This window comes from Lepidochelys kempii, chromosome 9, assembly GCF_965140285.1.
Source record: "Lepidochelys kempii isolate rLepKem1 chromosome 9, rLepKem1.hap1, whole genome shotgun sequence".
NCBI lineage: Eukaryota > Metazoa > Chordata > Testudines > Cheloniidae > Lepidochelys > Lepidochelys kempii.
In genome coordinates, this window is record NC_136388.1 from 49344637 (window position 1) to 49360846 (window position 16210).

The following is a 16210-nucleotide window of genomic DNA, read 5'->3' on the forward strand; positions in this document are numbered from 1 at the left end:
GAGCTGTGGAGCAGAGGCTGGATCAGATGAATCTAAAGACCTGTTGCTTCGGGCTTCTCATGAGGGTAAGGAGCATTCTCACAGACACAAAAATAGATTTCCCCCTCTGTCTGCTTCCAGTAGAAGAGGTCTCTCTGACTCCTTGCACGTGAAAATTCACCCAACTTGGAAGTCCCTTGGAGTTCTATCTGCCTAAGTCTCTCAGCCTCAAAGGGAAAGCATGCAGGAAGAGGGTCTAACAGCACCAGGCCTGGTGTCGATACTGGTGCTGTCCCTCTAGCAAGTCAAATAACTGATATCCACCAGTATTGACCAAGAGTTCCAGAATGGACTGGTTTGATCCTGTAAGGATCCTCCAATCACAAAGTCTGTCGCAGCACCAGATCCGGCAGAACTAGTAACCTAGAACCTCGTACTCCAGGACAGACTGGGACATTTACTACCCTGGAACTCCTCTACTTTTGGGCCTGGTTCTTCTGAGGGGTATCTTAACCCCATAAAATTATACAACCTTAATGTTCTGTTTTAACATTGACATTAACAATTAACATTTTACATTAACAATGTACAATTAACAATTAACATTCTGTTTTAACAAATAACATTAACAATGTTCTGGTTTAACTTGGATTTAAACTTGAAGAGTGGTCAGTTTGGATGAGCTATTACCAGCAGGAGAGTGAGTTTGTGTGTGTATGGGGGTGGGAGGGATGTGAGAAAACCTGGATTTGTGCAGGAAATAGCCCAACATGATTGTCATGCACATTGTGTAAAGAGTTGTCACTTTGGATGGGCTATCACCAGCAGGAGAGTGAATTTGTGTGGGGGGGTGGAGGGTGAGAAAACCTGGATTTGTGCTGGAAATGGCCCACCTGATGATCACTTTAGATAAGCTATTACCAGCAGGACAGTGGGGTGGGAGTAGGTATTGTTTCATATTCTCTGTGTATGTATAAAGCCTGCTGCAGTTTCCACGATATGCATCTGAGGAAGTGAGCTGTAGCTCACGAAAGCTTATGCTCTAATAAATTGGTTAGTCTCTAAGGTGCCACAAGTACTCCTTTTCTTTTTACAACCTTAAGAAGGAGTTATTCCCATACTCCATCCATGAGCTGGAGCTTCCTTCTACCACTTCTGATGGTACCAGTGGTGGAGACTGATTTGGCTTTCTGGATCCGATGTCCAGGATGAATCATCACCTCCCAGACAGGTTAGTCCGAACAGGGCTTTGAGAGTTATCTGGACCTGTCTTCTGCACAAGCATGATTACCCTCAAAGGGATTGCTGGTACCAATGCCTTGGGGCCCCCAAACCAGTCTTCAACTCCTCAAACTAGTCCTGTTGGGGTCCATGGGATCATTTTGTACGACACACTGGATCTGTGTGCTCTGCTAGAGTCCCATCATCCCTCTTCTCTTAGGCAACAGCATCCTGCTCTTCAGGGGTACGTGGAAGCAGACAACGACAAGCTTGTACCGACAGGCTTATCTTCATCTTCTTAACCCAATGAGGCTATTCCCCCATCTTCACCTAACTCAGGGGTATAGGCAATGTCAAGAATAGTTGCCGACGATGCTGGCAGAACTTCAGATCCCATTAGAAGTTCAAGATATGCAGCATGAGCTCTTGGATATCCTGCAGCCAATGGCACCCAGTTGGATAGTTATCCCAGTGAAGAGGCCATTACTAAACCACTACAGCGATATGGCATATGCTGGCAATGTGTACCGCTACCCCTGCAAGGGCTGAGAAAAAGTCCTTTGTAACTGCAAAAGGGGCAGAGTTCTTGTTTACCCATCCTGCCCCCAACTCCCCAGTAGTACAAGGAGCCGTGGAAAGATCCAGGCAACACCCTAAAACCACCTCTGCGGACAAGGGAGCGAGATACCTGGACCTTTTGGTATTTCTGTCCACCAGCCTCTAGTTCAGAATCTCTAACTACCAGGCCCTGTTATCGATATATGAACTACTTGAAGTTTATGGAGGTCAGAGACAAACTCCCCCAAGTGGACAAGGCCCAATTTTAAACCCTTGTTAAGGAAGGTAGACTCATGGCTAAAACCTGATAGCAAGCTTCAGTGGATGCAGTCAATATCACATCAAGATCTATAGAGACCATAATGATGTAGTGAGAGTAGTGGCTTCAATTGTTGCGGTTCTCCAGAGAGGTTCCATTAATACCATTAAGAACTTGCCTTTTGATTAAACCAATCTCTTCAATGAGAAAACAGATGAGTCTTTGCACTCACTAAAAGAGTTCAGGACAACCCTCCACTCCTTGGATCTTTATACCCCTGCCCCAAAGAGGAAGCATCATAAACAGATGTACAAGTGAAAACCTCTTCCACAGCCTCTTTACCAATGACCATACAAACCACCATGCAAGCGTCAGAGTGCAGAGGCCAAGTAATACAGCTCCATCCACCTTATCAGCCACCAAATCTGATCCACTGGCTAAAGGTTACTTTTGATGGGATGCTTGAGAGTTGTGACCAATGTTTCCTCTAATTTTTTCCATCGATGTGTGGAATGTATTTTATGATGTGCACCATATCAAGGTAATATGCAGATGTGCACCACCAATAGAATCAAAAAGCCTAGATATGATATATCGATATTTTAAAGTTACCATAGAGATAATTACTCCAGCCAGGTCAGGCTTGGCATTTTAGAACTCACTACTCAAAGAATGAAATTTAAGCGTAAGAGAGAGAAAAATTATGAAATGCATAGCCCAGTCAAAAAACTAAAACATGCTTTGAAAGAAGTATCAAGTAACAACAATAATAATACAAGTATATGTTGGGAGGTGAGGGTGAAAGACCTGAGTGTGTGTGAGAGAGAGACTGTGTGAGAGAGAGAGAGACCCGCACTGCCCTTTTAAGTAGATCAGCACTCAGCAGTCTGAAGCATGCTTGTTCAGACACAGCAACAGCTGCCAACAAGTTCCCTCCGTCCTGAGTCCTGTCAAATTCCACCCCTGCTCTGTGGAGAATGGGGTACAGTGCGGGGGTAGGAGGACACCCTGACATCAGTGCTTCCCTGCCACCACTTCTCCCACTCTGCACAGCAAGCAGGAGGCTTCCGGGAGCAGCTGGCCAGGGTCTCCCAGGCAGAAGACAGGAGCAGGACGGCAGTGTGGGGAGGGACACCTGAAGTGCACGGCACTTGATAGCCTGCTGGGTGGCCACCTGGCCACGCAGCTTAGAGGGAACTTAAGTTGTGACCTTACAATGATGCCATCCTCACTTGTTTCCAAAGTCTGTTATTGTACTTTGCCCACAGCTGGGGAGATATAACAGACAGGTGGATACTAGATGTCATCCACTTTGGCAACACTGTTGAATTTCATTTCCCAGATCCTCCAAAAACCCTTTCCTGCTTTTGGTCAGGGGGCCACTGTCACAAGGAGATCCTCTGATCCTCCAGCAGGAGGTGAGACTTTCTTCTCAAGCAAGGAGCTATAGAGTGAGTGCTACCTCAGCATATAAGGAAGAGGTTTGACTCCCAGTATTAAATCGTGGTTGGGAAGAAAAAAGGGAAGAGGACGCCCATTCTCGACCTACATCAGCAAAATATTTTTATTCCCAAATTCATGGTTAGGCTGGGATCAGTAATTCCCTCCTTGGAGGAAGAAACCTGGTTCTTAGCTCTCAATATGCAAGATGCTTACTTTCTTGTGGACATTCAGCTATCCCACAGAAGGTTCCTCAGGTTCTGGTAGGATGGGAACAATTGCCAGTTCAGAGTACTCCAGTAGGGTCTGGCAACAGCACCCAGGAAGGTTGTCTTAGTAGTGGCAGCACAGCTGAGAGAAAGCAGCTACAACGCCATCTTCCTATACTTGGATGACTGGCTTCTAACAGGCAGCTCTTTGAGTGATGGTCCCTATGAGTGTTCCACACGTGTGCTCTCAGTTTGAAGCACAAGGAGAACTGTGCATGTACAAACCAATGGACACTGCTTACTAAAAATTTCCAAATTCAGGTGCATGGTGCACATGCATATCTGTGTGTGGTATACAGATAAGGACCACACATCTTGAAGAACTCCAGTTACAGGTAAGTAACCTCTATTTCCTATCTGGAAGTTCAGTCAGCAATCATGTTCTTGTACCATCTCCTGACATAGAATCATAGAATCATAGAATATGAGGGTTGGAAGGGACCCCAGAAGGTCATCTAGTCCAACCCCCTGCTCGAAGCAGGACCAATTCCCAGTTAAATCATCCCAGCCAGGGCTTTGTCAAGCCTGACCTTAAAAACCTCTAAGGAAGGAGATTCTACCACCTCCCTAGGTAATGCATTCCAGTGTTTCACCACCCTCTTAGTGAAAAAGTTTTTCCTAATATCCAATCTAAACCTCCCCCACTGCAACTTGAGACCATTGCTCCTCGTTCTGTCATCTGCTACCATTGAGAACAGTCTAGAGCCATCCTCTTTGGAACCCCCTTTCAGGTAGTTGAAAGCAGCTATCAAATCCCCCCTCATTCTTCTCTTCTGCAGGCTAAACAATCCCAGCTCCCTCAGCCTCTCCTCATAAGTCATGTGTTCCAGTCCCCTAATCATTTTTGTTGCCCTTCGCTGGACTCTCTCCAATTTATCCACATCCTTCTTGAAGTGTGGGGCCCAAAACTGGACACAGTACTCCAGATGAGGCCTCACCAACGTCGAATAGAGGGGAACGATCACGTCCCTCGATCTGCTCGCTATGCCCCTACTTATACATCCCAAAATGCCATTGGCCTTCTTGGCAACAAGGGCACACTGCTGACTCATATCCAGCTTCTCGTCCACTGTCACCCCTAGGTCCTTTTCCGCAGAACTGCTGCCTAGCCATTCGGTCCCTAGTCTGTAGCTGTGCATTGGGTTCTTCCGTCCTAAGTGCAGGACCCTGCACTTATCCTTGTTGAACCTCATCAGATTTCTTTTGGCCCAATCCTCCAATTTGTCTAGGTCCTTCTGTATCCTATCCCTCCCCTCCAGCGTATCTACCACTCCTCCCAGTTTAGTATCATCCGCAAATTTGCTGAGAGTGCAATCCACACCATCCTCCAGATCATTTATGAAGATATTGAACAAAACCGGCCCCAGGACCGACCCTTGGGGTACTCCACTTGATACCGGCTGCCAACTAGACATGGAGCCATTGATCACTACCCGTTGAGCCCGACAATCTAGCCAGCTTTCTACCCACCTTATAGTGCATTCATCCAGCCCATACTTCCTTAACTTGCTGACAAGAATACTGTGGGAGACCGTGTCAAAAGCTTTGCTAAAGTCAAGAAACAATACATCCACTGCTTTCCCTTCATCCACAGAACCAGTAATCTCATCATAAAAGGCGATTAGATTAGTCAGGCATGACCTTCCCTTGGTGAATCCATGCTGGCTGTTCCTGATCACTTTCCTCTCATGCAAGTGCTTCAGGATTGATTCTTTGAGGACCTGCTCCATGATTTTTCCAGGGACTGAGGTGAGGCTGACTGGTCTGTAGTTCCCAGGATCCTCCTTCTTCCCTTTTTTAAACATTGGCACTACATTAGCCTTTTTCCAGTCATCCGGGACTTCCCCGGTTCGCCACGAGTTTTCAAAGGTAATGGCCAATGGCTCTGCAATCACAGCCGCCAATTCCTTCAGCACTCTCGGATGCAACTCGTCCGGCCCCATGGACTTGTGCATGTCCAGCTTTTCTAAATAGTCCCTAACCACCTCTTTCTCCACAGAGGGCTGGCCATCTCTTCCCCATTTTGTGATGCCCAGCGCAGCAGTCTGGGAGCTGACCTTGTTAGTGAAAACAGAGGCAAAAAAAGCATGGAGTACATTAGCTTTTTCCACATCCTCTGTCACTAGGTTGCCTCCCTCATTCAGTAAGGGGCCCACACATTCCTTGGCTTTCTTCTTGTTGCCAACATACCTGAAGAAACCCTTCTTGTTACTCTTGACATCTCTGGCTAGCTGCAGCTCCAGGTGCGATTTGGCCCTCCTGATATCATTCCTACATGCCCGAGCAATATTTTTATACTCTTCCCTGGTCATATGTCCAACCTTCCACTTCTTGTAAGCTTCTTTTTTATGTTTAAGATCCGCTAGGATTTCACCATTAAGCCAAGCTGGTCGCCTGCCATATTTACTATTCTTTCAACTCATTGGGATGGTTTGTCCCTGTAACCTCAACAGGGATTCCTTGAAATACAGCCAGCTCTCCTGGACTCCTTTCCCCTTCAAGTTAGTCCCCCAGGGGATCCTGGCCATCTGTTCCCTGAGGGAGTCGAAGTCTGCTTTCCTGAAGTCCAGGGTCCGTATCCTGCTGCTTACCTTTCTTCCTTCCCTGCGTTTCCATCTTTGGAAATCTGCATAAACATGGAAAAGTCTGCTCTAAGTCCCATGTAACTCATACATTTTATAGGGGAAACCATGGACTCAGCCACAGGAAGGGCCCACCTCCCTGCAGACAGATTTTATGTTGTGAGGAGTCTGATTTAAAAAAAAAAAAGAGTCCCTCTCAAACACTGAACAATACTCCAGATCCATCTTTCTTTGTAAGGTCACATGGCCTCCTGTGCTTGTGATGCCATTCAACAAATCTATTGTCTTGCATCATGATCGCTGTAGCCACAATCTCCGTCAATGTCAGGGCTTCACTCATCTGGTAGATGAACCCAAAACACATGCGTTGGAGTTTCTTTCCTACCTCCCACACCCAGGATGTTGGTAATCATTCACTCATTCCTCTTAGATTGTGGAGCCCACATAGGCAATCAGATGACACAAGGTAGGCCAGGATGCATAGCAATCTCTTGGAATTTAAGGGCAGTCAGACAGATATAGTGCACCCCAAGTACTCCTACCTATCCTGACATGCCCAGATAATGTCAGACAACATGACTGTCTTCTGTATAAATAAACAAGGAGGGCAAGATACCTTCCACTGTGCATGGAGGCAGTCAACTTATGGAACTGGTGTACCTGGAATCACATCACAGTTTTGGAGTCATATTTACCTGGCGCTCAGAGTGTACTGGCAGGCAGCCTTAGCAGGCACTTCTTCACTGAACGTGAATGGGAGTTACACAGTTCAACCTCAGTAGCATCTCTTTGATGTGCCTATTGTGGACATTTGTAAGGCGGCAGTCTGGAGTTCTAGCCACACTTTCATAAGCATTACGCTTTGGTCCAAGCCTCTTCTGCTGACGCAGACTTTGGAATTGAAGTGTTACAGATATCTGTACTTCCATCCTTGCACCCCCTTCCTACTTGGCTGCTGCTTGCCGGTTACCCACCTGTGGAATACACACAAGGATCAGCACTCAAAGAAGAAGTAGAGGTTACTTACCTCTAACTGGAGGCTTTTTGAAATGTGTGGCCCCATCTCTATTCCACTACCTGCCTGCCTTCCCCTCTGCTTCGGACCATGACCATGTTTGTGGTAGAGAAGACACTGAAGAAGTGGTCAGTCTATATCTCTTCTTACCGCTCGGTACTGAGCAGGAGGAGACAGATCTAGGATGAGGGTGTGGCCCAGTGGATGCTACTTGAAAGATATTCCAGTCTCTGGCCCAGGGAGCTGATGCGTACCACATGTAAAGTACAGATGAAGATCACACGTCTTCAGTTACAGGCAAGTAACCTCCATTGTACACCCCTTGAATATAGTCCTGATGGCAAATGCTCTTGAGAGAATTCTGTAAATGTAAGAGTGCTTATTATGAAGGCATCACTAATGACTACATAGCTGTGTTGCAATGTGCAGGTACAGTGAGACAAATCTTTTTATGTATGAAAAATCTGTTGTCCAATTTACAATATTTACAGTTAATTTTCTGAGATTGCAAGTGAATCTTCAGTAGTTTAAGATAGTGATTTTCAACATGTGATCAGTGGATCTCTGGGGGTCCACAGACTAAGATTTCCAAAGGGGTTTGCACCTCCATTCAAACATTTTTAGGCGTCCTTAAATGAAACAAGGTTGAAAACTAGTGGTTTAGGAGATAGCTATTTTTAAAACTGACTCCTTGAAATGTAAACATGCAGTCTAAAGTGTCCTTTGTATCTGTTTAGCCAACTGGCTTGTTTGTAACAGCTCAAGGATTAGATCCATGTAGCTATAAATAACTCCTCAGGCATAGCACGGTTTAATACTAACAGCGGTTCAGATTTTGAAAGCAGTGCAGGAAGTTATCCATTAATTTAGTGGAAGGCGTGGATGGCTAAATTCCCAGTACTGCCTTGAAAATCTCAACTTATATTTGAGTATTATTCATTGTTTCTGTCTAAACTGTTGGGTAATGGCTATTCTGTACAACAAATGCAACTTGCATCCTAGGCAGTGAAATGCTGAAGCATAGCACCTGACTTCCTGTCCTGACTGCTCACTCTGCCTCCACTGCCCATCTTCATACCCACAGCTCAATTTATGCTCCCCTGGGGAGTCTCTGTCTGATGAATGTAGGGCTTCTTTCTGTCAAAGAACGGCTGATTTGTCAGCCAAAGTTAAGTCCCTCACTAGTGGAACTACAAACACCACTCCCAGGGCAAGGAGTTTTCTTCCCTCTGTCCTGGTATCAAGCCATGAAGTGGACAGGTTCTTGGGGAGACTTGCAGAAAATGTTTCCTGGGAAGGTGGAGCCTGTTGCTGTCCTAGGAAAACAATTCTGGTGGCTGAACATGCTGTGGCTCTCTAGAGAGCAGCCTGGCTCTAACATAGCTCACTAGGTCCTTGAGTTTGAGGCTCCCTCAGGTGAACCTTAACAGATGGTTTGGAAGCTTGTAGTGGTATGGGCTGGCTGGGGAGGGTTAGGCAGCAGGGCTGGGGAGCCATGGAGGCAGGAATCTGAGGCTGGGGGAGCAGGACTGATCAGCAGTGCTCTCTGACTGCTCCCTGGTACTATTGCTTATCTTGCCTCTGTGGCTCCCCGAGCTCATTGCATGCTAGAGTTTGCCAGCTAGCCTCTCTTTTTTTAATATGCACTCTAGATTCCTGGAAAGCAGCTAAGTACCACTAGAGGGAAGCTTTGATCTAACGGATCTAGGAAAGTTTATTTGACAAAGGCCGTTCTCTTGTAGATCATCGCAGGATTAGCAGATGGAGAAGTGCTTCCCTAGCACAAGTGCATTTAGGGAACCTTTCTTTCTGTGCCTTCTTTTTTTGTAAAACTTGGTGAGCTTGTCCTTTCTCAGGGAGGTACCTTCTTAAACAATTCAGGTTATTAAACCAGGCATTGCTTTTGTCTTGTCATGGTCTAATTCATATTCTCTGACACTCTTTAGCTTTGTGTTCCTTTTTAGGCTCTAAGCTCTTTGGGGGCAGGGACTGACTCGACTTATTTGCGTATTGCTGACCGACTTGTTGGCACTTAAATGATGTGATGTATAACAATTAAACAATAGTGAAACTTTTCTCTTTTTCACTGTTGTTGCAGAAATTGTTCAAAGTCATTGCTCCTCCCCTTAATGCTGGGAAGTCTCTCACAGGTACAGCATGCTTGGCTTTAAGATTTTACAGCTTTGATACTGTTTGATATTTCTAGTGTCTTTGATCACAAGTTTAACTGATCTCTGATCACTTCTAATTTAGGGAGGTGGGGAGGAGATGATGTTACTGTTTAGGACTCCAGACTTCACACAGCCTATAAATACATCTTAAATACTTTCTTCTTTAAACTGTCTTCATAGTTCTCAAGCTACTATCCTTTCTCAGACAAACATGCTGCAAATATGTAAAGTTATGGAGAATGGAAAAATTCCATAAGACTGTACTGACACCACTTTTGTTATGAGTAACAATGAACACTCAAGTAAATGAGATTTTCCTTTCAGTAAATAAAGATTAGATCCCTATTCCGTTGTCTAGTTATTTGGATGAAAGGTGACAAAAGACTTTTTCTGTGTTCTTAGATGAGAAAGTGGTTATGGGGAACAAGCTCCTTGTGTACATAAGGTAAGATACTGCCATAATGTTTATAGATAGCACTTAGAATGCATTTACATGTTGAAATTGCTGTACAGACACTAATCCTCCCAATACCCCTGTGATGCATGGTAGGTGGAATTCTGTGTCATGCAGGGAGTCAGAATTTATTATCATAAAATCTGTGAAAGGTAGTAATATCTATGTTTTACAAAGCATTTAATGGAAGCAGAGAAATGAAGTGACCCTTGGCCACACACCAAGTAGCACAGGTGGGATTAGAACTTGGGTGCTCCTGACTCAGGCTTTGGGATACTGTCTTTGACTTCATATATAGAGATTTGGTGATAATGCCTCTTTCCACGCCAACTGCAGCAGAGTGCTCCCCTACGCCAGGGCTTCATAGCCCAGAAATCCATCTTTAACCTTTCGTGTTGGCAACCTTTGTGGATTCTGTAGGTGGTTCTGCTTGTGGTAATAAATAGTTTCCTCTGTTGACCATCCTATAATGATACAAAGTTGAGAGGCATCATCAATACAGAGGAGGACTGGAATATTGTACAGGAGGATGTGTATGACCTTGAAGATCGAAGTAACATAAATGGGATGAAATTCAGTTCAATAGTACAAATGCAAAGTTGTGCACTTAGGGTCTAATAATAAGAATAGTCTAGTGTCCTGTGGCCTGTAATACTTCAGTCTAATTTCAGTTATTGGTACAGGTGCTGGATGGTGATGGTGGCCTGTGGTATACAGGAGGTCAGATTATATGATCTGGTGTTCCCTTCTGGCCTAAACTCTATGCCCCTATGACCAATGCTGTTCTGAGATTATTGGCCAATAGTGGTGCCACAGGGTGCACTCGCCACTAGTGATGCTGTCTCCTGGCTATCCTGGGGATTAGCTCTGCAAGGTGTTATGCACAGCCATCACTACCACCCTGGCAAAGTTTTTCCATTATCCTCTTGTCCTCCAGAACCCTCTCGTTCCAGGATCCGCAGCCACCTCCTTCATGACTCAGCCGTCCCCTTCCTGGGTATCAAAGTCCCTCTTGACAAATGGTCTCAGGCAGTCTTTCTGCTCACTGACCTGCCAGTGCCACTCCATCAGCAGTGAGTGGGAGGACCTGGGCTTGCCCTCTACTCTGGATCCTGGCTTGGGGGCCCTCTTGTTGGCAGTGAAGTTTGACCTACCCCACACTTCGCTGCTTTTCCCCTGAGCCTTGCCTACTTCTCTGGCTTTTCCCCCTTCTCTAGGCTTGCCAAGGCACACTTCCTTCTCCAAGAGAGTAAGTGTAGGTTACTTGCCCATAGCTCCCTTCACGTGTCCTTTCTCCCAGGGAGTGACTGCAGACTCCTTCCCTGCTGCCTCTTCTGTTGCTGGCTTCCTGGCTTATATAGGCCCCTCCAGCTGAGTGTGCTTCTAGTCAATTCCCTGCTTCCTGGCTTCTCCAGGTGCAGCCTGTGGAGTTAATTGGCCCACCTGGCCATTTTAACCCTTCTGGGCCTTGTGTGGGTGAACACCCCATTACAGGTGGTTAATATCCAGTCTCTACTTCTTGAATCTGAGCAAGCCACATCCAAGATTCTAATGAATCTGAAAAGAGGAGACTTGGTGGTGTTCCAAATGCTGTCCAAAATATACATATATGAAAAATAGTATGTTTCCTCTCTGAAAGTCCCAGTGCCACCTCCTGTTCCCTGTGCCACAGTTCAACACTGATTGGTTATGTTTATGCAGAAAACTGGGATTCCCTTGTGGTAATAGCACTGTTAAGGATACATGTTTATCCAGTTTTGTGCTTTGATATGAAGAACTGATTTTTTTAAAATGCATATTGAAGAGTAGGCAGCTCCAAAATGGGCAGGGGGTGGGGGAGACAGCACTGTTCCAATCTGTTTAGGATTGGGAGGTACTAGGTCAATGCTTTGTAGTAACTGGTTTCTTTCCTTGTCCCACAGCTGCTGCTTAGCAGGTCGTGCTTATCCATTGGGTGATATTCCTGAAGATCTGGTACCCTTGGTTAAAAACCAGGTGAGTATTAATTTGGATGGACACTGTTCATCATAGGGAATGAAGCAGGTATTGCAGGACTGTTGATAAGAGATGAAGGATCACCTTGTCTTAAGTAATTTTTATCTACTGGGTAGGTGTATGACAGAAAACTACTGCAACTTGGGCATCTGCAGCTCTGTGAGTTTATAACCCACCATGGATTACCACACAGGTGTTTATAAAAAGGCTGACATCAAGCTTAATATTTCTCTTGCTTCCTTGAGAAATGGGAAAACATGCAGTCCTCAGTCTAGTCTCTAGACAGACTTTGTGACATTAGGCAGCATAGGACTACGGAAATTAAAGATGGAAAAGTTCTAGGTTTTGAGCTTTCATTATAGCTGACCTCTTAGGACACTTGAAGTGACGTGCAATGTGTGGGTAGCCATGCATTCAGAAGTAGTGAATGATTGTAGTGCTCCTGAATAGTACTTTATTGACAACAGTAGGGACGAAGTCATTCAGGACTTATCTACATGGGGGATTTAGTGCACAGTAAACTAGGGTGTGGATATAAAGCATGCTAGCTGCTCCACACTAACTTTCTGTGTGGAGGCTCTTACTGCGCATTTAGGGCAGTTTATCTTAGTACACTTCCAAAGTGTATAAAGCTAATGTAGACAGAGGCACTCCTAGTGCTCAGTGAGATTGTCTGCAGGGGAAGTTAGCTGCTCAGCACTTCTGTGGGCTTTTCATCCAAGTAAACAAACTCTCGGCTACAGAAATAGGTACATTTAAAGGCCTTGGCAGTACAACCTTCAGCATCCCTTCCTCGGTATCTCTGTGGCTAAAACTTTGGCTCATATCCAAGGCCTCTTTTGCCTTAACCGTTGCAGCTACCTCTTCCTGGTTCCCCCAATGCTCATATTTGCCTTTTAAACTCTGCTGTTTAGTAATCCCGCTGCTGCACCTTTCTCCTTCAGTACCTCCACTGGTTTTCCCTTCACCTTTAGCATCCCCTCCAAATGCTGTATCTGCCTCTTCAAGACCTTGCCCAGCCTAGTGTATCTTTCTCCTTTGTCACCCAGCAATTTGTACACTGTGTTACTCCTCTCTCCATAGCACTTAGAGGCAGGCCAGTCCTTTGCTGAGCTGAGGGACTTTTTTCTGCGTTTCTGGTCAGTTTTACTTCCCTAACTAACTTTGCAATTTGGTCTTTTCAGATTTTATCATTTTGGATCTAGAGTATGTGAACACAAGGTATTTTCTAAGGGACTGTGCTTGCTGCTTCCCTTGTCGTGCCTACTTGTCAAAGCAGAAAACATGGAGCAGGTGTTAGGAGCAAGCCAAATTGCTACAAAAATGAGCCAAACTGCTCTGGTGTGTTAAGGCAGGCTAGATCACTGACAGTGTTTCAGGATGCCAGGACCAACCTCCCAACGGATGTGCAAGCCAGGTGTGCCCCAGTTGCTGTGGCAGGCATCAAGCTACATAAGAACGACCATACTGGGTCAGACCAATGGTCCATCTAGCCCAGTGTCCTGTCTTCTGACAGTGGCTGATGCCAAATGCTTCAGGAGGAATGAACGGAACAGGGTGTTTTTGAGTGATCTATCTCCTGTTGTCCAGTCCCAGCTTCTGGCAGTCAAAGGCTTAGGAACACCCAGAGCATGGGGTTGACTGTGACCATCTTGGCTAATAGCCACTGATGGACTATCCTCCATGAATTTACATAAAATCCTTTTTTAACTCAGTTATACTCTTGGCCTTTACAACATCCCCTGGCAATGAGTTCCACAGGCTGACTGTGCATAATGTGGAGAAGTATTTCCTTTTGTTTGTTTTAAACCTGCTGCCTATTACTTTCATTGGGTGACCCCTAGTTCTTGTGTTATGTGAAGGGGTAAATAACACTTTTTCTCTCTACCATTCATGACAGACTCAGGCACTCTTCCCCAGCAATCCTCAGGAGTTCCATGTCCTAGCTCAACATCTAAATTAGCACAGCAGCAACATGGTCCAGCATAGCCAGTACCTCAGTCTCCAGAAAAGCAGCAATGAGGGTCAGTGTCCCCTAGCTGTGCTCTCTTCCAGAGTTGTTCTGATAGCTCTTGATTGGCCTCAATGACTGTGGTTCTTGAAACTTGATACATTGTGGATACTTCTAGTACAAGAGGGCTTTCTATTTCAGGGTCTGATATTTCACCCCAATCTGGGCCTTCATTTAGCAGCCTGGGATCTGAGAAACACCGATCATTACTCTAGGCTACTCAGCCAAGGTTGTGGACACCACCTTGGATCTAAGAAAGGGTCCACCTACTGGGTATACAGTAGAACCTCAGAGTTGTGAACATCAGAATTATGAACTGACCAGTCAACCACACACCTCATTTGGAACCGGAAGTAAACAATCAGGCAGCAGCAAAGAACGCCCCCTCCCGCCCCCCAAAAAAGCAAATACAGTACAGTACTGTGTTAAACGTAAACTACTGAAAAACGGGAAAGCAGCATTTTTCTTATGCAAAGTAAGGTTTCAAAACTGTATTAAGTCAATGTTCAGTTGTAAATTTTTGAAAGAACAACCATAATGTTTTGTTCAGAGTTATGAATAATCTCCATTCCCAAGGTGTTCGAAACAGAGGTTCTCCTGTATAACTGACTGGCTGAAGTTGTACCACTGTTGGATTGACAAGAAAATGTATACAAAAAGCAGGAAAAATAAGGCATTGCCTTTTCTTCAGAGTGGGATTTCTTTGGGTTTAGAAGCTCATCCCAAGACATGTTACCGCAATTCATAGTGCAGTCTTGCATGAGGCCCAGCTGAGTTTCCCCAGTATTTGGACTGTTGGATGTGAATGGGAGAGTCGATTCTCAGGTACTTCTCCATTCTTGGCTCCTTCATGTCCAACAGTCTTACGCCTTGGCAGTGTCTAAGTTTTTTTTTCTTAGACATTTGTTCTGGTTGAAAGATTCTGCTGCAAATCTGAATAGTTTTGTCCTCTTAAAGATCTGACTTGCCTCCAACTGCTATGAAGGGATCCAGAAAAGAAATTCCCAAGTCAGATATTTTCTAATACTAAAATGCAGTTTGCTGAGATTACTGTGCTCATTGGCCGGGTCTAGAGGCACACGACTGAAAGTCTCTCAGATTTTTCTGCAGATTTGTTGTGTGAACTAGGCCAGGTCATTTCACTTGTCTGTTACCCAGACTTCATATCTATAAAGTGGGAATAATACCAATTTACCTACTGACAGGAGATCATGAAGGTTAGTGTTTGTACATCTCTCTGAAGATGTAAATTGCTATGTAAGTGGGACTTCTTTGTCCTATAAGGTTCATGGTGTGTTTCAGCTTGTAACTTATAGCTTCATGTCTGGCCTATGACCTCATCAGCGTTCACCATTGATTTTAGGCAAAATTGCGTTGTATATGGTGGTACTTTGAAGTTAAAAATGTTTCAGAAAAAAAATTCATATATAGGTGCCCTAAGTGAGGCATCTGAATAAGTGGCCTGAACTTTGAGGTGCTGAGCACCTTCAGCTCACATAGACTTCAGTGGGGATCTGCACCATGCCACTTATTTAGATGTCTAAATATGGGTCCAAGTGCCTAAAGTTCGATACCCAGGTCTTAAAAAGTTGGCTGTAATCATTTTTGCTCCTGGCCTGAATTCATCAGTAGGGGAGCATACAGAGAGGATCTCTGCTTATGCAACTGAGCTGCAGTAAAATAATGCAGTTGTGTAAGAGCTTTTAAGAAATCATGTGATATTTTAAACCAAACTGCTTTATGTATAGTGATACTACTTGCTTGTTGAGTTTATGCAACAAGGTAAACTTTCACAATGGTGTATGGAGCTCAATACCAGAATACTGTGCTGTACGTTCATCCTACACTATTTAAGACACTCAAGTAGAAATGGTTCTATTAACTTGTATTTTTGTGCTTAAAGAGTTTAGAACTCTTTCTTCACGTATTCAACCAGTGACAATGGGAGTAATAGTGGGAAATTATCAACATTTGTGTAAATATTCGTTGCAGGTGTTTGAATTTCTTATCCGTCTCCACTCAGCTGAGGCATCTGCAGATGAAGAAGTCTACCCGTATGTTCGTACGCTGCTGCACTTTGATACCAGAGAGTTCCTTAACGTTCTTGCACTGGTAAGAGGCAATTCAAGTTCAGCGAAGGGTGGGGGGGAGCTAGCTCCTCTATTCATCTATCGTTGCACAATCTCAAGTTATGTCTTTCTAAAAGACATACACTAGCTAAAGCAGAGGTTATTGGCTTGATGCAGGAACCATTTG

The 16210-nt window shown here is 44.8% G+C and overlaps 1 protein-coding gene across 6 annotated transcripts in view; it reads left to right on the forward strand.

Annotated features, from left to right (window-relative positions):
• The window catches only part of VPS8 (VPS8 subunit of CORVET complex), a 224996-nt gene that overhangs the window by 89872 nt on the left and 118914 nt on the right, over positions 1-16210 (forward strand). For all 6 annotated transcript variants that reach the window (XM_073360260.2, XM_073360261.2, XM_073360262.2 and 3 more), the window contains exons 23-26: positions 9422-9473; positions 9897-9939; positions 11871-11943; positions 15947-16066. In XM_073360260.2, coding sequence (XP_073216361.2) covers positions 9422-9473; positions 9897-9939; positions 11871-11943; positions 15947-16066 — 288 coding nt within the window. The remainder of the gene's footprint in view (positions 1-9421; positions 9474-9896; positions 9940-11870; positions 11944-15946; positions 16067-16210) is intronic.